Source organism: Chroicocephalus ridibundus, chromosome 2 (genome assembly GCF_963924245.1).
Source record: "Chroicocephalus ridibundus chromosome 2, bChrRid1.1, whole genome shotgun sequence".
NCBI lineage: Eukaryota > Metazoa > Chordata > Aves > Charadriiformes > Laridae > Chroicocephalus > Chroicocephalus ridibundus.
In genome coordinates, this window is record NC_086285.1 from 39,091,293 (window position 1) to 39,117,784 (window position 26,492).

At 43.0% G+C, this 26,492-nt stretch overlaps 1 protein-coding gene across 1 annotated transcript in view; it reads right to left on the bottom strand.

Annotated features, from left to right (window-relative positions):
* The window catches only part of ANKRD28 (ankyrin repeat domain 28), a 125,642-nt gene extending 110,435 nt beyond the window's left edge, over positions 1–15,207 (bottom strand). Inside the window, exon 1 of the mRNA XM_063325133.1 lies at positions 15,056–15,207. Coding sequence (XP_063181203.1) covers positions 15,056–15,082 — 27 coding nt within the window. The 5' untranslated portion in view covers positions 15,083–15,207. The remainder of the gene's footprint in view (positions 1–15,055) is intronic.
* Between the last annotated feature and the right edge of the window lie 11,285 nt (positions 15,208–26,492).

Sequence of the window (26,492 nt, forward strand, 5' to 3'; positions counted from 1 at the left end):
CTTCTCTATCTGGTCAGAGGACTGCTGTGCATAAGACAATTTTTTAAGTTCAGCATGATGTGGTCATTACGGGGCCGGGGGGAAGGATTTTTGCAAGGCAAATTAAGGAGTAAAAAACTATTTAAAAAAATATTATTACATTTCACAGACAATGGAATACTGAAAGGGATGTGAAAAAGATGGGCTAACTGTTACAACTAAACCCGCCTGCATAGTTGACACAAGACATTCACAGGAAAACTAATCCAAACTAAGTAATGCCATCATTCTAAAGCAGATCACTCGAAACAAACGAAGACCTTACTCATTTATAATTAAAGCAGCCTTACACTGACTAAACAGAATTCACATCCAAATTACATTGTTACCTCCAAATACCTAGCTGCAGTGCTCTAAAAGAGAAAAAACAAAAAAAAAAAAAAAAAGAAAGAGTCAGACCTTCCCTTGACAAAGAGGAACCCAAGGAGAATTGTGCCACATGAAAATTTAATGTTTTTCATTTCTTCAGGGGCGAGAAGGACAGGGGTCAGATGGGAAAAGGTTGGGAGAAGATGAAGCTCTGAACATGGAACCTAGAAGTGATGTGCACTAAACAAGGTGTGATTCCAAACCAAAATCAGAGGAGGCAGAAGAACCACCCTATAAAATGAATACTCCAGCAAACACACCACCTCTCTCTACAGCACCAAATCAGTGCTGCAGCAATTTCTCTGACCTCAGTCCTAAACTGCTTAAAACCCCCCACAGAGCGAAGACAAGCAAGCTACCACCAAATCCCCATGAAGAATACACCGCCTCACCAGGCCTACTGCTCTTCAGAATAGACATTCAGTTGCTTTACTGACACTTTTTCAACTAATTTCTACCGGTGTTTAGATGAAGGGCAGATGCAGACAAATCAATTATCTTGGTTTGTATTTTTGCTTTTTAGATGCATTTAAATAGCATGCGATAACCTTTACGATGCGCTGATTACTTCACTTTTATTACTTTTGCTATACTTTGTAATCTATGATTTTATCAGGACATTTAATAAAAACAGAAAATAAAAAAAATATTTTAAGTTGTTTTAATTGCATGTGTCACTAATTAAAAAGCTTCCAAAAATGTCTCAAGTTAAGCAGGCGTTGTATGAAGGAAATACTGTGGACAGTTATTGAGCTGAATCAACCACTTGGAGTTGGTCAAAGTCTGTCAAAATTTTAGGATTAGTACAAATCTGTCAGACTTCACTTCATAAGAGAAGCTTTCCTTTTCCTCAGCTTCTTCTGGTTTTCAACACTGAACAAACCAAGTTAAGAGGAGTAATTGTAAAGAAAATAGCATTTGTTCCAGAAGAGACTACTGTTGTCTAATGCCTCTTTCACACAGAGAACTTTCACAAACTCGTTCCAAGTGCTTAGCTCATGACTTCCGCCCGTGAAGCAGTTTGAATTCAATCCTTTGGCAACCAATATATACTACTTAAGCATTTATTTTATTTTAATTCTTTGAATGCAAGTAGATGTTATACTTAGATCTTAACAAGTTACATTCATATATTTTCCCTAATGTAATTTTTAAATTAAAAATTTCCCTGTCCTGTTCTCTGCATCCTCAAGCTGAACATTCCTTCAAAGTTCCCACACTCCACGCCAATAAACCACACTGAAAATAGATTAACCTTTTGTCTAGTCTTATCACAGAGAACCTTTGTACAACATAATACCAAAAAGCACAACAGAAAGTACTCCGTATCTCTTGTAAGATAGGGAACATTAAGTACAGAATAGCAAAAAAATTACCATAAGTGTCATTTAATTCACAACCTTGAACCTGATTTTTAAACACTAATAGCCACGTAATACAGGTGTTCTCAAAACTTGGCATACTTTTAATAACTTTCATTTATTTCAGCATAGCAAATAGGATTCTGCTGTCCTCTCACGTTCCCTCCTCTTCCAAAGAAAACACAGAATCAGATACTTAGGTAAGCTTTCTTAAATATCAAACTACTCTTCTTATTAACACTTTGTAGAGTAGTTATTTATTAAGTGTTTATCAGTCTGGGTTCCCCCCCCCTGCATCCCAGTGCTCATATGTTTATATTTTACACTTTTATATGTCACCCATGTGGGTTTTGACACCTAATAACTGCAGCGCTGATACTATTCCTCCAGTCTCCTCCAGTCACCTGCTCTAGAGCCCACAGCAGACAGCTGACCTACTCATGAAGCAGCCCCTGAATGACTGCGTAAGATTTTTAGGCAAATGTTAAAAAAAAAAACAAACAACCCAAAAAACCAAAAAAAATAATGGTACTGATGAGCAGTTTCAAGAACAAGCATGAAAAAAAAGCTGTAACCTGACCTTCGCTGAGTCTTCCCTATTGCTTCTAAAAAAAAAAAACAAAACAAAAGCAAAGATGAGGGACAAAATCTTCCATATTCTTTGCTTTTTAGCTCAAAATACTTATAACAAAGATATCGTGTAACACACATACAGGTGATATGTAAACAACTATTTGTTTGGAGACTGTTAAGTGCAATTTTATTATACTCTTATTTTCCCAGGCAATTATTCCTAGGGCATTCTTACAGTCCAAAGACATGCCCCCTTTTTTTTTTTTTTTTAAAAAAACCCAAGGTTTGTAGTTTTATCATTGTTTATTCCAGAAAATTAAACCAGAGTCAAACACATGAATAGCCTCATCCATAACCCACTGAATTAAACAGCTTTGCAGCAGGATCAAACTGGGAAACAGAATGAAGTGAGGAATAGTCCATCTTGATAAGGTTTTCTGTGCTGACAATTCAAAATGGTATCTTTTCTAGCGCCTGATAAAAACATTTGCACAACCGATGCGCTTATGTTGTGGTATCCATACAACTATACTAGGTGATATATGGAATATAAACCAACAAGTTTAACTATTATTTTGTATTGCAGTTTCCTACAGAGCTGAGATGAAAAATTTTCTTCCATTACTGAAGATTTAAGTTTTATATTTGTAGAGAAGTGACTGGTTACTATTTTAGTTTATTTTAACTTGGTCATTTTTCTATGAACGTATTTTCTTATTAGATATTTCCCTAGCCAAAGCGTATCTCTCTGCGCAGGGAGATAGAGGGATCAGTAGTCACAACAGGCACAACTCCAAGCAGTCACTGGATGGTGTCCAAGAATTAGAGCTGCACACACAGAAGCATACGAGGGAGTCGAGAAGTTGAAGGGCTTTCTGTCCATACACGTTTCCATCAGGTAAAAGGCTGCAGCAAGTTCAGACTGCTTTTGGCATCACAGTTCTCAGGTAACAGGACTACCTGAACATGATCTTACACTTTCACTGTAACCTCCTGGGAAGAGATGGAAGGCAAGAGAAAATCTTTTTGATGTCATTTTCAGAGCTCCAGTTGGAGAACCATGAGTAACAGTGCACGTGATTGGCACGAAAGGAGGCGGAACCCCGAGAAATGCTGCAAGAAAATTGGCACGCAGTTGTCATATGGTAGATGGGAAAAAGCTGAGGGTCCTGAAAGGCAGTGCATGCGGTAAACAAGTATGTTACAGAAGTACTTTTCTTGTTTCAGTGTTTTCATAGTCAGTGTAAGTCAACACAGCATGTTACAAATAGAAGCATACATCCTTAAGACCCTAGGTTCTCTCACAACTAAAGAGGAATTCACAACCACACTCAAACCCCAAAACAATCACGAACCAGACAAGAAAATTAAGCATGTTTCTGAGTTTCAAAACACACTCTAAGAAGTTTCAGGCCAACAACTTTAGTTTCCCAGAGAGAGAGAGGTCCAAGGCAGACCACACTCAAGTTCCTCCACTGATTCCCCAGCCCTCAAACCAAAGGACACCCACAGAGGACACCTCTTCTGTGAGTACAGGAGTTTTGTCACCAAGGAGGACATTAGAGTAAGTTTATCTGAGCCAAAAAACTCCTTTCTAGTTCCTATTTAGGAAAACTTTCAAGGAACAACTTCACAGTCATATGCTAACCAAAATAATTTGTCTCTCCCTACCCTTTTCACCACTTTGCAGAAAAAAAAGGAATAAGTGACTGCTTAAGCTCAGCTGCAACCAAATATCAAACCATGGCCTTAGGCAGGAGATTAGAAGCCAGTGAGCTTCAATCATTATTGTTAGAAACTTTGCAAATGAAAAAAACAACCCAAGGAGAAGCATGTCATTAAACTCCATCTTAAAATTATCAAACTCCTACCCTTTCATGAAAATGTACCTATCCACATGACTTTAAAGATGGGGTTCATTCAGGCAATGTACTCCCATCTCTCACATGGGGACACACACACACAGTCCAACCCCACACCAGAAATATATTATCGGTAGTTCTTGTATCTGTTTTTCCTTCTCGTATCTGCCAGATGAAAACATTGGCCTTCACTGTGGTAGATAACTTCCAAGTCACATAATTAGCACAGTTTGGGCTGTTAATTAACCTGTTAAAAGAAGAACAGAGTAACAAGAAAAGCATGTAATGTTTCTGCCTGTTCTGAACCTTGCTTGTTACGGGTCGTTTTCATTGTTTCTTATCTAGTGGAAAAAAACCCAACAAGACAGTGCAAATACACACCAACCAAAGTAGCTGCCACCTCACTTCTGCAGCCACACCACGCACTATACAAAGTAAAAACACAGTATTCCAAACAGAAATCCTGTGATGATGCCTTGCTTCACAGCCACACCACGTGTCACTGCACTCACTCCACGCAAGAGCAGGTCATGAAATCTTGAGGTCAAATTACATCATTCCAACAATTCCTCCTCTTTTCTTCCATTAACCATCTTACTTTCACAAGATACTTTTCCCAAAAATAAGTGGTGTCAGGCAACATAAGGGAAGCACTAGTAGGCACTGTAGTCATGATACATTTAAAAAAAAAAAAAGTGGGGGAGAGGCCTTTTGTGCACATCTAACACACATGTATTTCAGAAGAGGCAATAAAAGCTCCTACAGCACAGATGGCTGAACTCCAGCAGGTTATTTCTGAGATCTTTTCTGCAGACATATTCGTTCTGTCCTTGGGTTCAGTTACCTGCGGCTGACTGCTGCCACAAGACTGAGCTTCAGGCCTAGAAGATTCATTTCTGCCTGTGGTCATTCAGGAGGCAGAGACAATTTTCTGAAGAACTTACTCCGTAACGACAGTTCCAAACTGACTTTGCAACATCTCCAACCAGCATGCAGGAGAGCGCTGCTAATACTGGTATGGCAAGCTTCCAGGGAAGGGGAGCTGAACTTCTCCTCTGACAGCCTCCACAGACACCGCTGGCATTGCTATTCCTCCTGTCATTCAAACAGATACTATTTCTTTGGCTTATGTAAGTTCCAGTGAACAACTTTATAGAAGGAAACGTATCTCGCTGCTCCCCCACGTAAGGGGTTGGATGTCGAGACAGGAAACCAGTGCGACACCCTAAACGTTTACGGTATTTTTCTACAGCCATTGCAACAGCAAAAGAGAGCCCTCCAGATAAAGCTTAGGTTGAAAAGCAAAACCTTAATCAACAGCTTTTTAACAAATCACGCTAATTTTTCAGCAAAATTCTTCTACTACTTGTGGGCACAGAGTCACAAACCATGGTACTTCTGCTTGGATGCTAGTAGTTGTCCTTTAATTATGTATGCAATAAGCTTAATACTTTAATGATTACTAAAGCAGTTTTAACACATACGCAGCAGGAATTTTACCAACCTTCAGGTGAGGAAACCTCACAACTAATGTGTTCAAATGCTAACTATGAAAAATATCGCACTTTTTATTTAAGCACTTATGGCTTGTTAAATGTTTTGAGTCTTAAAAAAAAAACAATAAAGGAGCCAATTCACAACATGCAAAGTCAAAGCCCTTTCAAAAATAAAAGATGTGGCTGCATGCAGCTATATTTGCCCTTCCAAGATGACAAATTTGATATACTTGACCCAAAGTCATTTGGGTCGTAGACCTCTGGGTCTAGGAAAACAGTAGAAAGCTCTCTTCCCTATATTATTCACAGTGTTAGTTCAAGACTGTAGATGCTGGGAGAGTCTCCTTCCCGTGCTGTAGAAAGGTGCAGCAAGGTAGGAAAGTCATTGCAAACAGAGCTCCACAGAGTAGCTGGATACCTGTTGGGTTTTGGATGACCCTTAACTATGAAGCTCTGCAGTTCATCAGAAGAAGAGCTTTGCTGATCACTGATACTGACAATCTGTGGCATCCTAACCATTTTTGTCCTTCCTGTTCTCACTCCTTACAAATCCCTTCTTCACCTTTCTTTTACTCTCGTTATGAAGACCTTTTCCTCTCTTGAGCTCCATTTCTTTGGGAGTAGATTAAATTGACTATTTACATCCCTGACTGCAGTAATTATAACTTGTTAAACTTACAGTAAAAGAATAGATTAATTTCTACGGACAAGTCATAAAATCTTACTTATTTTTTACTTGAAAAGTTCTATTTTAATAGACTTCTCAGTCTGAGATCTAAGTGTTAGATAATAATCTTTAAATGGCTCTGTGCTTATGAATGGAAAGAAACAGAAAACGTAACTTCATGGGGCACGAGTGGAAGAAATCAATTATGAGCTGGGTTGTTACTATAGGATCAGGAATGATGCAGGACAGTAATGGCATTTGCGACCTTGCAGGTGGCAGAGAAGTAAGAAGAGAAAGTACTCTTCCACAAATCCTCCTTAATACTGAAAATTATCCCTCAGAATGAAAGAATGCTATTTAAAAAAGCAACAGATGCAGCTCCGCTGTAAAACAAAATACCGTTCCTGGAACTGAGGCAGAAGCAAAGGAAATGAAAGCTATCAGGCAGTACCAATACAGGGTTCTAATTTGGCAAAGAGACTGCACAACAACACAATATTAAGCATAAGATCTCTCTCTATTGATCCTCATGTTTTAGCAAACACAGCAAGAACTGAACAGAACTCTGCAGTTACAAAGGATCAGAGGCAAGAGGTAGGGAATTCCATTAACGCATTTTTTCTGAAGTGTCCTTGTACCACGACTTGGGACATTTCTGTAATTCAAAACAAGAAGTAATAATGTAACTAGAAAAAACAATGTTAGCATTCCGTTTTTCTTCATCTCTTATTTTATGTGTGCTTTTCCTTCATTTTAACCCATGAAAAATACTTTGTGGGGTGAAGCATGGTGAGAGAATGAAGTGTAGCAGAGGTAGAGAAAAAGCAGCAGACACCACACAAGAGATCTGAGGCAGGAAAGAGACGTCAAGTGCTCAGGATGAAAAGAAAGACTTTGCACAGACTGCGTGCCCACCACCATGAGCAACGGAGAGAAGAAACAGATGACCTAAAGATGGGACAAGGAAGGAGAGAATACCGATTATCCCATACATTATACAAAACTGAGTCTGCAGTGATGGATTTAAATGATTACATTATGCATTAGTTACGGATTATGTTAGTACATAAATAACTACAGAACTTCCTGAAAGCATTGCCCTGCTGCAGTTCAGCAGTCTTACAATTCAAGTAGGTCCCTCAGCTATGAGGTAGGTAGACCCTTGGTCTCCTGTGCTGCCTGCTGCGAGATGACCGGGTTCCTGAATGGAAGGCTCAACTTCCTCCCTGTTAGAGGTACCAGTATAGATGGAGCTATCAAAGCGTAGATGACAAACAGCAAAATCTTTAAACAAAACACAGAGTTCTTCACAGCTGCTAGAAATTCAGTAAGGTCTAAAAAGGCTCATTTTTAGCCTCAATGCTTTAACTACTGCAATTTCATTCTCATTCTGTCATGCTGACTAGAATCTTTGTGTCCCCTTCTCTTCCTTCATTAAGGTACTATTCTATCTTCACTTTGCCAAAAAAAAAATAATAAAAATTCAGATGTACCCATGCTTTCTTCTCAGCACCGGATGGGAGTGAAGCTGGGAGTGAAGTACAGGATTTCAGCACAAAGTGAGAGTAAACCTCAAGTATGACCGCATGATTGCGGAACCACCAAGAATAACTTACAAGCAACTGCTCATCAGCTGGAATTAGGAAGGCCATTAAGTGACAGTTCATTGGTTGAAAGTATGGAAACATTAAACATTTAGGATAGCTTTAGGACAGTTCAGGACACGGCCAGAAACAGACTAACCCACGCAAACAGGCAAAGTTATGTACAAAACCTGAACATTCACTAAGTTCTCCTATTATAAGTCAGTTTACTATTAAGAGCCATTCATTCCTACTCTGAGGCAGGAAAGTTTTCCCCACCTCACCCCTGTAAACATAGTTATGAAGTTTAACAACATAAGCTCAAGCAAAGTGGTTTGTTTTTTTGTTTTACCCAAAAACCCCCGTTTAGAATACGCAGATCTTTGCTTTACACATCTCAAATTCAAATATATTTTCAATAATTTAGTGAGGAAAAATAAATTTAAGTGTTCAGGCTGCCCTAAATAGGTAGGCTTTAATCATGTAAATAATCCACTTACATGGTATTCTTCAGTCAATTCACATACACACATTAGCGTAGAAACAGGCAATGAAAATCTAAGATTATATTCAATTCACAGCAAAGAGCATCTCATTATAACAGGAGAGAAGTCACTAGGTGCTTCAGCTAACTAGTAGTTCCTCAATCTACAAGGATGCTACAGACCAACTCTTTTGCCCCCTTTCATTTGCATATCACTGCTGGTTCTTCCTCTTTAACTCTTTGCACCCACCCAGCTGGCTACAAGTCTCATCTTCCTTCCAACTACTCAGTCCCACCATTCTTGCATTAGCTGTCGCTTTTGTGCTGAAATGGGTCAGTGCTGTATAATTCATCAACACCTGAGCAATCACAACTGAATTAACATGGTTAAACTGGTATATTTCCACCCCTTGGCAAGAGTGCTAGTGTAATTATGAAGGAGAGGAAGAATAACATTCCCTCATAGTTCAGAGCTTAAATATTACGATTCTATCCTCATTTGCACAAAAGATAACACCAAGACACCTTATTTCAGATTCATCTTCAAATGCCAGATTAGGAATTGTCCTCCACCCCCAACAATGAAGGAAAACAAACCCCCCAAGAATCAGCAATATAAGGATGCTCCCAGCACTTAGTGATGGACTGCTTTGTTTATTTTTTTTATTGATGTGAAATGTTTTATGATTCGTATTGTGATACAGGTTATTTAAACACAAACATTATAAATAACTTTGAAACGGTTAGTCACTGTAACTAAGGCAACGAGTCTCCCACTCAATTTCCAGAAATAGGAATAGAGGAATAGAGGTAAGAACAAAATAAAAAGTTGGCAGGAGCAAGAAAGCAAATGATCAAATATTAGTTTGACCTCAGGAAGGTCCAGCTGACTAGAGAAAAATAAAAGGTACAGCAACTGAGAAACAAACTAGCTGCTAAAAGATAAAGCGGAGGATATGAAGTGTATAATACCAGAGAGATTTAATTTCAGTGAATGGAAACAAGGACAGAAATTTGGGACTGTAACAACCCACATCAGACAGCAGATTGCTAATTCAGAGTCTCAACAGTTACTAACTAGCTTTCTACAGGAATCATTGACTTTTTTGTGGGTGCTATGGAAGTCCCTTCTTCAGAGGCAAGCACACATTTGCCTCAATTTTTTTCCGCCTGATATTTGCCTTCAAGTAATGGTCACAAACCTTCGATGCTATCTACATGAATAGACCTTTATACCCTCACAGAAGGCCACTGAGTTAACAGGATCTGCCATGAGTATCTGACTGCAGAATCAAGGCCTGCTTTGTTTCTCCCCCACCTTTTTTTTTTTTTTTTAAAAAAGAAGTTTATTTTCTTCACTGAGAAGAACTACTTGCTCACAAGTTAGAAGTTCCTGAGTTACCATCAGGGAATCTGATCCCCCAAACCGAACACGTGGTAGAACCAGGTTCTCTCAACATGTTCTAATGGAAGGGCTGGTAATTACTTCGTATAACAAGATAAATGGAGTTCAAGTTACTCAAAGTTTTCCATCAATTAAAGAAACTTATCTTTTCAGTACATGTGAGTTCTTAGCCTGGGAACACGAGAATTAACAGTAAGACTTAAGGTACAATAAATATTACAGCTTCCTAATTTAGTTATCTTTTATACAGTTAAAACAGATTAGATGCAAATTCTAGGAAGAATGTGCGATAGAGAATAGAGTGCAAAGAGTAGTTCTCAAGTTCAACAAGACTCCCCAAAGTTTTGGGTTTGTTTTGGTTTGTTGGTTTTTTGGGCGGTTTTCTGTGTGTGTGTCTTTTGCGTTGTTTTTAAGAGAACAGTAACTTTAAGGTAGCTTCTATACAACAAAAAAAATATTAAAACACATATCTCATTAGTCTATGTCTGAACAGAATTTGTAGAGCAATACCACGTAATTCCATTCCCACCATATCCCTCCCTCATCAAACAGCAGCAGCTCCTTTTCATCACCACAGGAGACCATTCCTCCTCTTAGTGTAACAAGGAACTAGTTGGGACGTTTATTCTTGGCATGAATTCTAAAAGAATGAAGCCTAACGCTGGCAGTAATGAAAATAGCAACCATAGAGGCATTCAGAGCGTTCACTATGACACTGCAAACATTTGTTTAACTGCCAGTTGAACAAGATCCATCTTAGCTAAGAGAAAGATATAAATGGGCAATAAAGAAGTCAGTGCTCTCGCTGTTCAAGGACTTTCAAGATAAGTGGTCACTCTAATATCCTCATGCAGTTCATACTCCGATCCTTTCCACTCACATCTGACTCCTGGGAATAAATGCATTGCCTCAAGCACAGTCTAGTAGTCATACAGAAAGATCCCATACAAATTCCCTTCAAATGCCCATTATTATGAGCCATTACATATTTAAGATTCAGGGAAAACAGGAAATGTGTCATTAAAACTATCACGTACTGAAAGGAAAAAAATAAAGCTTTACCAGCTACAACGATGCTGCATCCAATGAGCTTTGCCACAAATAGTTATATAGCTGCAAAATTAAAGAAAAAACTCAGCCAGTTTTGATCAGAGCTTCATGTATTTCAACAGAACTCTACTTAAAAGCAGGCTTATGCTAGCCTAAAAGACAACCTGTAGGCGCATACACAGGTAAGGCTTGTAACAGAAAAGCAACTCAGTTGTTAGGCAATCCAAATTTCAGCTACCCACTAAGAAAAACTGGGCTGTCAATCACTCCATATGTGCAAGAGAGGCTAACTCGCAACCCCTTAAAGCAAGAATTTACCTGTTCTGGGCAACAGTTAATATACCTAGAAACTATCACTGAATAGCAAAAAACCAGAAGACGCTTCGCCTTTCACAGTTAGCTATGCAGAGCTGAGAGGGCTTTTATACAGGAGACCAAGGCATACCATTATGGAGACTCACAAGAACATTACTCCCCCCCAAAAAAGGTCTGATAAAACACCAGCGAACATTGACCTGAACTTTGCTTTCAATGCGGTTTCTTACAGGAGAGTACCACAGTGTTTCAGGAAGAAACAAACTTCTACAGCCTCCCTTTCACTTGGCATTTTAGTAGTTAAAGCAGCTTCTCACCCAGAAGAGCCTGGTATACGAAGACAGCGTGAAGGCAAACAATATGAAGAGCAAATACCTTAATCATAAGGTACACTTACTATATTTTTCATCTCTACCTTGAATGGCTTAACTTTCAGTGACAGAATTTGCAGATTCACTTCCTCTGTTTTTAAACACGTGTGTCTAATGCTGCACAACAAACCAAGAGCAACGAGAACAACCTGCAGCTTCTAACTTGACACTTGACTGATTGCTCTTTCTGTCCCGGAGTTAAAGTTTGCTGTTGAGCATTACAGGTATCAACTTTGCTCAATACAGTTCAATGCAGCTTCAAACGCAATTTTTACAAACATGGCTCATTGGGTTTTTCTGATACCTAATATACTTTGAAAGCAAAAGTGAATCACTTCTGAAAGTGGAACATACACCCTGAATTATATCAAAACTTTGAAAGATATTCCTACCTCTTAGGATTGCAAAGCAATACAGCTCAAGCAGCGTTAACACAAATTTGTAGAGTATGTACCTGCTGGCTGCTCTCTGAACCCAAGGAAAGGCCCGCTCTTCTCAGTGCATGGAAAACCTTTATTCTGAAAGTTAAATGTATCAAACTAGCCTCCAAAGACAACCAAATATTTGAGCTTCACAAACACATTAAGCATCTGTAGGATCAAAGTTTTGTTTATCAGCGTACTAAGTAAATTAAATCATCTGCAAGCACAACTGGGATTTCACCCTCTGAGCTCAACTCAGAGCCTCAGAGCAGAATTCCTCACCTCACCGTAAGTTCTCGAGCGCTGCTTTTATGCTAGCGTGCAGTAACTTCAAGAACTAAACTAAACCAAGTGTAAGAAAATAGCAAGCTGCCTTTATGCCCCAATTCTGCCTCTCCCCAGCCTAATTCTGACACTGAAATTAGTAACACAGAGCCCTTCTACGTTATCAAAGAACAAAATCAACAGGTTTCTGTTGATTTGGGAGGGAAAATAATCTTAAGAAATACACGAAAGTAATACTTTATTTAGTAGAATTGTTGTTCCAGAAAGTTATTAATCTGTCTGACTGTTGTAGGAGGACGTTAGCAAATCACTTCCCTCCTTCATACAGTACAAACAACAGAGCAGCCTTTGCGCTCCCCCATGAAACGCAGCCACCACTGAAGACAGACAGACTCACCACAGACACACATGACAATTTACTTTATCCTAAATGAACGCATCACTATGAAGGAGAGTATATGGTTTAAGCAAACTAGAAGCATGTTTCATGAAATACTGCAGATAAACACCTCTAATTTCCTACAGTACCACAGGCTGTTTTTTATAACGAGCAGGTGGTGTGATAATCTTAGCATAGCGTCAAGTCCTAAAGTCAAGACCTCTTGCAGCACACTGCACGAGAACGCTGACCTGGAGGAATTCTCTGTCAGTAGCAAAACCAAGATATTTCATGTTAATATGATTCCTCATGATTCTTGGCATTCCTCAAGAAAGCAATTTTAACAGAATTTAGTTTGGAATAACGGATTTATCAAGCAACTGACACTTATCCAGCAGAAATACAGCTGCTGCAAAAATCACTCGCCCTATAAAAGCCTCTTCAAAACCAGCGCTCCCCTCCCTCCCTCCTTTCCCTGCCCCTACCACCCCTCTTTCAAGTGAAAGAATACGGCAATTCCCAGTGCATCAGGGCACCTTTACAGATCCACGAAGCCTCTAAAAAAATCCACCTCATGCTTCCGGATTAAAACCTCCACCACAATAGAAGCCAAAAGCCTCACATGCCTTACTCTGTCAGACCAGTGGTCCCACACAGTCCAGTATTTCACCTCAGCACCAGTCAATAGCAGGATCCTTCCCAGAAGGAAAAGTTCTGAAATACAGTACTTTCATGTTAACATATTGATGATGGGGTTTTGCTAGTTATTTCACAATGACTGTGAAACAGAAGAAGAGTTGTATTTCTTGGTTTTAACAGAAGGGCCTATTCCCTTCTGTTCCCAACAGAAGAGATGAACAAGTGTTCATTTCTGTGGAGAGCCTCCCATAGAAGAACTGTAATGAAGCCTAAAAAGAAACCAAACTCAAAGATGCTACGTGAATTTCCGGTCCACAATCATTCCTCACTCACAGACGGGACTATGGAAAAAAAATAAATACAACACTAAGTTTACATAAAATACAGCAAGACATAAAGATCCCAGCCCCATATTGCTAAACGGTTTTTTAACTACAAAATCCCAAGGGACTTTCCAACCTAAGCGTAAAGAGACAGAGGTACAGGCAGACTGCTGAAATGTCGAGCAGGTAAAGACGAGCTGATACCGATCAGCATAATAAAGAGACACAGGATACCAGTTGCCCAGTCACTGCGAAGTTTCTAAGTGTTTGGGGTTTTTTTTCCTTTGTTGGTTTTTTTTTTTTTTGGGGGGGGGGGGGGGGGGGGGCGTAGGGGGGGGTGTGTCTCCATGCATTACAGTCAGTTATCTTAAGGAAGAGCGTCAAGGAGACCAACAGCAGGCTGTATGGGAATTACAGGGAATTTGGTCTAACACACATGAAAAAGCACATTTTCTAGGAGGCATCTTTTTTCACACGCGGCAAACTGGCAGCGCAGACCCTCCCACCTTTGTATCTTGCCACCGCACGGGAGACAATAGGTAGGACAGGGGAAGACACCAGGAAAAAAAGGGACAGAGCAGGGAAGACAAGTATTTTTTCAGGAGCCGGGCTGGCAGCCGGAGAGCCGGGCGAACAAAGAAGGGTGTGATGTGCTGAAAAGCAACAAGCCACCGAAGGCACGAAAAAAAACCAAACCCAGCTCCTGCTTCCCAGCAGGGGAGCGGGGACCGGGGGAAGGTACGCCAGGACCACGGAGGAGAAAGATGCAGCAGCCGAACAAAAGGGTGATGGTTTGTCTTTTTTTAAAGGCCCGAAAGGGCGAGCGGGCAGCGCCAGGGCACGTGAAACGGCGACCGGCGGCGGCACTGCCCGGGTCGGGCTCCGGGAGGGGAGGGGAGGGAGGAGCGGGGCCACCTCCAGCTCCCGCTGCCGGACACGCCGCCTGCCGCCGCGCCTCCCCAGCACGACCGGTCCCATCCCCTCACAGCGGGCGGGCGGACCCCCGGCGCCCACAGACCTCTCCCTTCCACAGACGCGGGCCCGGGGGAGCCCGCAGACCCCCTCGTCGCCCCGCTCCGCCGCTGCCGGGGCGGGGGGCACGGCCGGGGCAGCCCCGCGTTGGCCGGGCGCGCTCCGTCCGTCCCTCCCACCGCCACCTGTTAGGCCCGATACCTGCGCGGGGCGGCGGCCCCCGCCCCAGCGGGGCCACCGGCGCGCCCGCACCGGGAGCACATGGCGCCTCCCGCCGCCGGGCGGGCGCCACCCAGCCCCGGCCCCGGCAGCGGCCATGCTGCCTCCCCCTGCCCGCCGCCTGTCACACACCACAGCGGGGAGGGGGCAGGGAAGGGCGCGCAGCCGCCGCGCCCAGCGGCACCGGGAGGGGAAAGGAAGGGGGGGGAGAAGCAGGCGACGGCCGCCGCCGCGCACCCACCTGCTCGCGGAGTTTGAGGAACACCATGGCGAGGCCGCCGCACCGACCCACCGACCGGCCGCCGCCTCCGGCCACCAGCGACTCGGCTCGGCTCGGCTCCGCTCCGCTCCCCGCCCCGCTCGCGCGCCGGCCACGCCCCCACTCCTCGCCCGCCGGCGCCACCCCGCGCCGGGGCCTCGCGCCGAATTCGCGTGCGGCGGCGCGCGGCGGGCCCGCCAGGGGCGGGGCTTCCTCCCGGTCCCGCCCCCCACCAGCCCCGGCCCCGCCCCGCCGCTCTCCTCGCGCTCCCGAGGAGCTTCCTGAATTAACCGCCCGCCAGCATCAAAGACGCCCGCCCGCGCCGCCGGCCGCGGCCCCGGCCCGCACCACCAAGGGCGGCGCTGATTGGCCGGCGGGAGGCGGGGCGGAGTAAGGGCGGCGCTGATTGGCAGGGCGGGCGAGGCGGGCTGGCAGGGGGAGATAACGTGAGGTGGGTCCGGCTCGGGGGGGTGTAGCGGATCTGTGAGGAGCGGGTGTGGTTTACTCAGGCCTGGTCTCGGCGACCCGGCGAGACAAGCCCCGGGACGAGGTTTACGGCATAGCCGGGGTCGGGGCTCGGCCTGAGGCGAGTTACTCCGGCAGCCCTCGGCCCCAGGCAGCACTCGGTCCCGGTTCCGCCGGGGGAAGGGTCTGGCACCTGCCCGCGGCCCTGCGGGGTGCAGTCACCCGCCACCCCAGAGCTGCTTTGAGCACCTTCGCCGCCGAGGGGAGAAGATGTTTCCCCTCTCCTGCCTTTCTACGTCAGAAATGTGTCACAGAATTGCAGCCTCCTCTGCTAACGGGGAGGGGGACGCTTTACACCCTGGGGGTCGTCCAGGCCCAAGGCGGGTACGGCTGTGGGGCCACACTGTGCTCCCCTGGTGGCTCCTGGCAGGGGTGTCTGTGGCCAGAGCCTGGCTTCCAGTGCTCATGGGGGCATGAGGAAGGAGGAGCCGTGGTGGAACTGGCATCGTAGTGGGTGGTGTGAACAGGCCGAAGACAGGCACAAAGACACACTTTGATGCATTATCAAATGGTGTGAGGGAGCAGCCATATACAAATAGAGTACAGAAGAATTCTGAAAAGAGAAGGACTATTTAACTATGTATTAAATGTTCGGGTTTTTTTTGGCAGAAGATTGGTAGAGATGTCATCTGAGTTATTCTTATATATTTACAGGCTTGGTGGTGGGTCTCTCCATCAAACACAAAGAACATCTTCATAGATAGGACTTTAAAAACCTCTTGTGAAAGGAACAAAAAGCAGCGTACGGAACAGTGAAATTGGATGAAGTGTTGCTCTCCCATAAAATAATACTGCAGCCAGACAGCCCAGCATGATAACTATGATTTGGAAGGGTTATTTTCTCCTGAAATCTGATTCCCCCCACCCCCAAAAAAATAACAGACTGAAGAGAATGCATTTTTTGGAATTGCGTACTGCTACAGACAACGCTGATAGGAATGTTTCAAGTTTCTTGACTTTCCTGTAGCTTGAAAAATTGGCTGTGACTTCTCCTTAACACTCCACATATAGCTAAATCTACTTAGACTTTAGTAAGAAGAAAGAAAGTTTAATAAAGCAACTAAGTGTATTCTGTATGAACACAGTTGTGTGGTTTTGCCCCGCACATGTGCTTGTTGATTCCAGTAGGAGCCTGGCACATGATGACTAGCAACATGAGAAGAACAGAAGGATTTTCTATAGGTGCTAGCTGAGGCAGATCTTTTGTTGACTTTGAATACTAGTGGCCTGATGGGGTGCACTTGTTTATGTTATTTTATTTTAACCAGTTAAGATTGCAATCTTATTTTACCAGGCAAAGGAAGAAAACATTGTCACAATTTTAAAATCAATTTTCGTAGAATCATAGAATTGTTAGGGTTGGAAGGGACCTTAAAGATAATTTAGTTCCAACCTCCCTGCCATGGGCAGGGACACCTCCCACTAGATCAGGTAGCTCAGGGCCCCGTCCAGCCTGGCCTTGAACACTTCCAGGGATGGGGCTTCCACCACCTCTCTGGGCAACCTGTTCCAGTGTCTCACCACCCTCATGGTGAAGAACTTCTTCCTAACGTCCAGTCTGAATCGTCCCATGTCTAGTTTTAATCCATTCCCTCTAGTCCTACCATTACCCGACACCCTAAAAAGTCCCTCACCAACTTTCTTGTAGGCCCCCTTAAGATACTGGTAGGCCACTGTAAGGTCTCCTTGGAGCCTGCTTTTCTCCAGACTGAACAACCCCAACTCTCTCAGTCTGTCCTCATAGGAGAAGTGCTCCAGCCCTCTGATCATCCTCATGGCCCTTCTCTGGACACCTTCCAGCACATCCATATCTCTCTTGTAGTAGGGGCTCCAGAATTGGACACAGTACTCCAGATGGGGTCTCACGAGAGTGGAGTAGAGGGGGAGAATCACCTCCCTCGACCTGCTGTCCATGCTTCTCCTGATGCAGCCCAGGATATGATTGGCTTTCTGGGCTGCTAGTGCACACCAGCGGCTCATGTTGAGCCTCTCGTCTACCAGTACCCCCAAGTCCTTTTCTTCAGGGCTGCTCTCAAGCCAGCCACTGCCCAGCCTATATCGGTGCTTGGGATTGCCCCGACCCAGATGGAGGACCTTGCACTTGGTCTCGTTGAACTTAATGAGGTTGGCATGGGCCCACCTCTCCAGCCTGTCCAGGTCTCTGTGGATGGCATCCCTTCCCTCCAGCGTGTCAGCCGCCCCACACAGCTTGGTGTCGTCGGCAAACTTGCTGAGGGTGCACTCAATGCCACTGTCCATGTCACTGACAAAGATGTTACGCAAGACCAGTCCCAGTACTGATCCTCGAGGGACTCCACTCGTCACTGGCCTCCACTTGGACATGGACCCATTGACAGCTACTCTTTGGGTGCAGCTGTCAAGCCAGTTCTTTATCCACTGAATTGTCAGTCCATCAAACCCATATTTTATCAGCTTGGAGACCAGGATGCCATGCGGGACAGCGTCAAAGGCTTTGCTCAGGTCCAGGTAAATGACGTCAGTTGCTCTCCCCTTGTCTATTGATGTTGTGACCTTCTCATAGAAGGCCACCAGGTTTGTCAGGCACGATTTGCCCTTGGTGAAGCCGTGTTGATTGTACCAAATCACCTCTTTGTTATTCTTCTGCCTCAGCAGTGCCTCCAGGAGGATCTGCTCCATAATCTTACCAGGCACAGAGGTGAGACTGACTGGCCTATAGTTCCCAGGTTCATCCTTCTTTCCCTTTTTGAAAATGGGGATTATGTTTCCCCTTTTCCAGTCAGCGGAGACTTCACCAGACTGCCATGACTTTTGGAATATAATAGAGCGCGGTTTAGCAACCTCATCCACCAGTTCTCTCAGTACCCGTGGGTATATCCCATCGGGTCCCATGGACTTGTTCACTTTCAGGTTCATCAGATGGTCACGAACCTGGTCTTCACTTACGAGGGGCAGTTCTGTCCAACCGCTGCCATTGTCTTCTGTGACTCCAGGAGTGTGGCTGGAGCCCTTGCCAGTGAAGACTGAGGAAAAGGCGTCATTGAGAACCTCAGCCTTCTCCATATCACTTGTCACCAGCTCCCCTGTTTCCTTTCTGAGGGGGCCCACACCCTCCCTAGTCTTGTTCTTACCATTAATGACCTATAGAAATTTTTGCTGTTTCCCTTAATCTCCTTGGCTAGATGTAATTCTAACTGAGCTTTAGCATTTCTCACCAGGTCTCTTGCTGTTCAGACAGCTTCCTTATATGCCCTCCATCCTAGCTGTCCTTTCTTCCACTCCTTGTAAAGTTTCTGTTTGTGTGACAGTGTGTCCAGGAGCTCGCTGTTCATCCAGGCAGTTCTCCTAACATTCTTCCCTGCCTTCCTCTTTGTCCATATAGTTTGCTCCTGGACACAGAGAAGGTGATCCTTGAATACTGACCAGCTGTCCTGGGCCCTCCTTCCCTCTAGAGCTTTGTCCCACGGCACTTTGGCCAGCAGATCCCTGAAGCGATCAAAGTCTGTGTGCCTAAAGTCCAGGGACGTAAGCTTGGAATACATCCTCCTAGTTGCCCTGAGGATCTTAAATTCTATCGCTTCGTGGTCACTGCAGCCAAGGTTATCCCTGAGCCTCACGTTCGTCACCAGCCCTTCCCTGTTGGTGAGAACGAGGTCCACCATAGCACCTTTTCTTGTTGGTGCTGATTATAGTAAATGCTGATTATAGTAAGTGTTTTACTTAATTTCGTATAGCCCCATACTTCAGTACTTGTGTATTCTACCTACTTTTTTTGTTTGTGAATAAAAGCGCATTGTATGCAAATATGAAACAGGTAGATTTTGACACTATGCAAAATGGTTGAGGACTGGGATAACAACGTGGTAAAGAGACTGATGGTTGTGGAAATGAGAGATAATTTTATCAATGCAGTCAGTGAAGGAGAAAATGACATCAGGAAACGTTGCCTTTGTCTGTCCCCAAATTAGACTGCTCCTTTTCAAAGTGAAAAGAATGTCTGGGAGCTGATAAAGTTCTGCTTCCTCCTGTGAAGCTTATCAGTTTATGGAGTTATTCAGAAAAACATCAACTTTCAGCTCAGCCGCTATTTAGAGTAATTTCTGTATGTAGACAAGTCATCATACATAAAATTGCAGCACCTGGAATCACTAGCACCTCTTGCAGCTTGGAGCCAGGCACTATTTCAGCAGGGGCAGGTGCATCTTTATTTTATTGCTTCCCTGGCTCCTTTCTCAAATACTCAGGCTACAGCCAGGGACCAGGCCTGCTGGTTTTATCATATGTACTTAAGTATGTCATCAACTAACTGAAGTCTGACCCCAGATTATTGCTTTTTTTCCCCCTGTGAGTTATAAGATAATACAGTATGAAAAAGTTTAAGTGGTAAAACATGGAAGTTACAAAACTGATCCTGGAGATACCCGACTGTTTCAGTTTAAGCACAAGTGGTTGTTGAGATGACTTACATGAAGGTGGATAACGCAGAAGTGGGGGATTTTCAAAGTGTTATTTCCCTGATACCAATCAGCTGCATATGGATACTTTGTCTCAAGTCACAATATAAGCTAGTGTCCTATTCTTATTCTGTGTAAAACAGTCCAAATGGTTATTACAACTGGAACAAAAGTATGATAATATCACCAACAGTATTATCTGATCTGCCAGTGTCCCACAAAATACAGTATTTGACTGCAGAGCAATAGAAACAATTGAAATGAAGCCTCAAAAGTTAAATGTAACAGTGCAGTAAGGAAATGAGCACTTCTTGTTCATTTATTACCGTATATTTCAGGGTAGTTTCACCTATGTTATTTTTAAATGCCATGTTACAAAGTAGGTAACTGCACGGCCGTCCCTTAGGAACATTAACAGAATGTTTCACAGAAGTCTGTGAGTATTGACATACAAACATACTGGAAGCCACGACATTCTGATAATGTTTAGAATATACATCCGCAGAAGTTAGAAATTTCCACAACACCTTTTAAATCAGGTGGTTTGTCAATTATTAGCAGCATAGCTCTCCTGAGGGCACACTTTCGTCAGAGTGCAATAGGCTTTAACTGCACGGCTCCCATTAATGTTAATGTTAAATCTTCACGCTGTAACTTATCCCACAGTGTGTAACACTACCCAGTGTTTTAAAGATAGGACCATATGTGCTGCGCTGAAATACATAATGGGATCGAATTGAAGAGACCGTAGAAACCTCACACTGGAGATGTTTTGTGAACTCATCTGAAACACGCTTATGATTTATTTAGTTTGCTAGGAAGGCCTGTATATTTAGCTCTTTCTAACCGAGGATTTCAACCCCAGGGAAGTAGGTATTTATTCTTTTTTAATTCTTCTAATGTGGGTAAACAGGCACAGAGGTCGACAGACTTACACAAGGTCATGGCATGAGTCACTGCCGTGGCTAGGAATAGAATCCAGGAGACCTGATTGCCACTGCCCTCCTCCAAACACTGCCCCATACTCCTAAATGGAAGCAGGGCTAATTTTATTTTTACAGAATACAAGGTGTCTGAAATCAATATAATGTTGTAACTTCCTACGGAGGGATGCATTTATCTTTATGACGCTGAATCAGCATTACTCGGGAGCTAGTCTTCCGATGGAAACCACACTCATTTTATAATGGTATGCTGGGAACATCATCATAAAGGTTTTTACACATGCTGTGACACATTTTATCCATCAAATTCTAAAACAGTCAAGGTTTTGTAATTCTGTCCCAGAGATTACGTTTTGGATCATTGGCCGTTCATAGTTACTGATTGTAATGGAAACATATTGAATATCATAATGGCATCATCAATCAAATATCATCGATTGGCATTTCTAAAGCACCATTATGCTTGTGGATGCTCATTTGACCAATTTTGTCCTTGTTTGGTGCAGACAGGAGGAGAGAGAACTCGTGTGCCCTCCTTATTCAAAGAACACATTTAATATCCGGAGGAGGGTAGGGCAAATGTGAGCGTCCCTCGTACAAATCAGCAAGCGGCAGGGGCCTGCCAAACAGCTCTAAGTTCCTGTCAGCCGTGTGTTCTAAGGAAAATTCAAGTAGAAGGGAGAGAAAACATAAAATTAAGAATATATAGAGTGAGGCAACAATGGTAAGAAATTATATCAGTTGCGTTTTGATGGGAAAAATGTTGTGGGGTGTTTGCAAGATGTTTGGTGTGTCCTTGTGCTGCCTAATTGCCAGTATTACCGATAAAGAAAATATTCAACAAGGGGATACAGAGGTGGCTTTTACAAAGGTAGCAATTTTGGGTTTGAGCTTGCATATTAGAAATCTTGTTCACTTCACATTTCTTTTAGTTTCAATAATGTGCAACTTTTTTCCCCCCATAAGATTATCTCCTTCAGCAGGATAAAGCAGAGTCTAAAAGAGGCATAAGAAAGGTGTAAAGGACCCTAGGCTCTAGCTGACGTTTACACAGAGGAGAATTTTATCCCAAATCTTCTTATGATTTCTTTTTTTAATAAGTCTCAAAACTGTCCAAACGTTAGTGAAAATAAGTTGTACACCTTTGGGAATGAGATCATAAAAGACTGTTAATTCTGAGTAGCTGTAAAGCCAAAATGAATCTAATAAAAATTAAAGAAATAAATTGTACCTTTAAACTTAACTGAGACAAGGAAAGAGAAAGAAAAGACATAACATATTTTCTAGCATTTGCACATCCCACGATGACTCCTTCTTCAAACACTGTGAATATTATACATTATACATTCTCTTATACATTCTCACATCAACGTGAATTAGTGTTTATAGAATAGAATATTTTGTTATACCTTTCTTTATATAAACAAAATAGAATGTTTTATTAATATTTTATTTATTTAACCAAATATTCTGGTTTGTTTATATAAATAAACACATGCCTCAAAATGTCCTTTTGCCATGCTTATTATACCTCAGAATGGACAGTATTGACTAACTGGAAACTCCAGTGGGATGTGATCTTGCAAATTACTTTTTCAGGCTTGGCCAGTTCTTCAAAGAGTAACACCCAAACTGAAGCACAAAAGGGAATGAGTTTTGGTCAGTCATCTTGGCTAGCCGAACGCTTAATGCACCATAAAAGTCTTGGGAGGTTTTACGTGACCTGCTACACAGGGATATTTTGTTAAAGATACATTTCAGCAGTGCTCTAGCAAAGTATTAAATAGAATAAGTGGAAGTAGTGGAAGTATTAAAGTGGAAATGCTGATTTTCATGTGAGAAGCAAAATAAAGGTTCTGACTTCTGAACGAGAAGTTTCTGAGCATCTGAACCCCATACTTTCTGAGGACAGATGATGTAATTCTAATATCCCAGCCAGCTGCTCATTTAGACAAGAGGATTTCTGCATACATAAATCTCCTCTCCTGATGAGCTCCCGATGCCTTATTGACTGTACCCTGTGTTTTTGCTTTCAGAGCGGTTTGGTTTCAATTGTGGGCAAAGTGATTCCAGCGTATAGTTCACATATTTGGTTATAAAGACTTAAGTGGTCGCTGGGATAGGGGAGTGATGCACAAGGCATTTCTTCAAACAGCCAGATTCCAGCTGAAATGAGACCTCTGCAAATCAGCTACATGTAACACAAGGTGGGCTCAGAAAGAAGGACGGTTTGGGATTCTGCTTGCACATGTTCCCTTTCACACTCAATACTGTAGGAGTAGGTGCCATGAAAATGGGGACAGCGTGTCCTGTAAAGAAGGCTGAAGATGAAGAAAAGCTTGTTTTACCAATACCACAGTTGCTGCAGTAATGGTCAGCTTTCTCAGATCTTCTTCCCCTCAAGACTGAAATATAACCCAAAATGCAGCAACCAGACACATGTATTCTCACCTAGGAATAATTTATTGCCTGGTGCCATTTTATGTAAATGGTCATTACACATACAAATGTAGTAATGCAACTGCATTGCCACATGTCGAGAACCTCAGATAAAACTTTTAAGTTCATAAAATACACTTACAGGCTTCTTAATTGCTACAGCAGAGAGCATTTCATTGCCCAAACATTGTGGAAGGACGATCGCTGTACATCCATTGTAGAATAAAGATTCTGCCATAAAGAATATCCATCTTTAAAGCTGTTTTTTTCTTGAAGTATGATTTTTTTGAATACTTTGATGGTGTACGTGAGCCTACAGCCACACAGATATGTATGTAAACTCTTCTCAGATAAATACTTTTATCATCTAAAGGAATAAAGTGCTCGAGGCAGAAGACAGGAATCTCTGGGAAATACACTACTGTGATGAATATATTTGTCAACCGAGTGCCATAGTGATGAATTTCAGGGAAGATGAAAAGGTTTTTCATGACAGCAAGAAATTTGTAACTCAAAGAAGAGAAAATGAAGCAAACAGTTTGCATTTATCTTTGCATCTTAATAGACAACCTTATTTCTGTTTCCATGATGTTGTCTTCATTCTCATGCTAAAGGATTTCCATTTGTATAAAATATTAAAAAGCAATGGAGTCGTACAGGTAAGGATTAGTACTCTTGTCAGTCGCAGTAGTTAGAGAACCTAATATATGGTTATTTTAGTCTGGGGTTTTTCATTAGTCACAATTCTAGAGCTGCTTTGGACCTGACAGTTGACATGCACAGAGAGAATGCATTAAAACACCTACAACTTTATTATTAATTACGATTTGATAACTTGCTCCTCCCGCCCTCTCCTAGAACATATGCCATGACAAATGAAATCAGAAAGGCGTTTCAGCTCTTTGATAGCTGGGTCTGCTACTTCAGTGCTGAAATCGGTGTTTGTTTTCTTGTAGAAGGTGCAAAGATTGAGCCCTGAACGCGAGCAAGCTGCAGGCGGTGTGTTTTCTGTTCAGGATCTGTACTGATGAACACGCTCTCCCTCCGTCTCTGCCACAGCCTGTGTTTCTTAACTCATAGGGCATGCTGCATAGCCTGTATTTTCATTTTTTAAATAGCAAAGTATCATGCTTTCCTTGGAGAAGTGGAGAGAGTAACATCCAGATCAGCCAGCACTGGAATGAAGGTAATTAAAGCTCTTTTACTGAAGACGTTAACACCAAATATTCCCTAAAGTACTGACTGTAGAGTTCTACATTGCCATGAGGTGAATTTGCTAAATTTAAATTTATATACACAGAAATAGAATAATTAAATTGAAATACTGGAAAAGTTCCATGAAACATATTTGGCAATGGTTCTATACCGGCTACTGGTCTGTGCAATACAGTGTTGATTTAGGGAAAGTCTTTGCGTTTGCACATATGCCCATTAGTAAGTGAAGCAGAATGTGAACACGTATTGACAACGCTGCACGCAGAATGGCTTTTTGTTTCTAAACCACAGGTTTTCCAAGTATATAAAATATTCTAAAATGAATTTATTAGGTTTTTGAGAATTATGTCATGCGATCATACTGTGGAATTTAAAACACCCTGTGTTACCACAGTAGGTTTTAAGCTAAACATCCTCCAAAATATGAATCTTGGAAGAGACTTGCCATTAGACCTGCCATAGGTACAATATTAAGTAGCTTCCTCCTTGCATTTGAAATATGGCTCAGACACACCCACCCACACATAAATATATGTTGTACCCATATAAATATATATATTTCCTTATTGCTGTCGTTTAAGAGCAGGCATTTGACTATACGTGGAAGGTTTCATTCTATTGCTATTATTTGCATTAGTGCTATAGCTAAGGTTTCCCACCATGAGTTTCTTTTGCAACTTTCTATAAATACCAGAGCAACTAATTTCCAGCTGAAGAGAACCCGTTTCAGTGCCGGGCACTGTACGAGCACAGAACAAAAAGGCAGTTTCTCTCCCAGAGATCATGCCCTGCAAGCCTGAGGCAAGAGGCAGCGGTGCAGGACGTGGAGATGAGGTGGCAGTGGTGGCTGGTGTCAGCTAACGGGTAACCTGAGCGGTGTTGGTGTTCACGGGTGTGATGGTTGGTCGGGGTTGTGGCTGGATTAGCTTTCGGTGGGCTCCCCACCACGGGCACGGCTGCGAGCTGTTGATGCCTGCGGCGAAGGGGCAGGAGTGCCTGAATGGTGGCAGATGAGGCTTATAGGGGTCCCTTCTTCTGGAGGTTTGTACCAAGGAGGTGATGGCTACAGCACTGCCCAGCTGAAGGTCAGGGCTGCTGACCTGCTCGGGGTGATTTCAAAAGTCTGAAACGTTCATGACAGCTATAAACCAGTGAGGTCAGGCTGAATGAATCTGGCCATGCTTTCAACACCTCCAGAAAATAAATATGTCCATCAGAGCATCACAGGGCATAAAGAGCCCTGAATCCACAGTTCCCTGGCAGCTTTTTGGCAGAGGAAAGCAAGCTGTTTTGCTGCACGGTGCCTCAGCCTGTGGTGCACCTTCCCTGGCTGCCCAGAACAGCCAGACGTTCTCCTTGCACTGCGGCTGCTTGGAAAATGGACCAGCTGTACTGCAGGATCGCGTCTGGTGTTAGAGATTATTAACAACTTCACTTGCAGAGACCAGCTAGAAGTGAGCCTCTCCTTGTGCTGAACAAATCAAAATAAAACATAGCTGCCAAGTCCTTTTACTGGCTAATACCTTGGCTCCTCCCCCACAAAAAACCCCAACACAACCCTTCACCTGACGTCTGGTACTGACATTTACGTTTTCAGGGCTGAAGACACTGTACCACCGCCCTCTCAGCATGGGAGCCCAGCGATGCCCTCTGCACTGACGTGGCCAGACCCTGTGTAAAAGAGGCCGTAGCTGCTTAGTCTGTTATTAACTCACAAGGCAAAGCAGAAGTACTGTGCAAGGCAAAGTGATTTTGGCTGGGAATCAAGTATTCGTCCACCTGAAATCAGTGTTTGTTTTCTTTTAGTAGGCTTTTGGACCTGCTTACATGAGGCTGAGCCGTATGAGGACACACAGGAGAGGA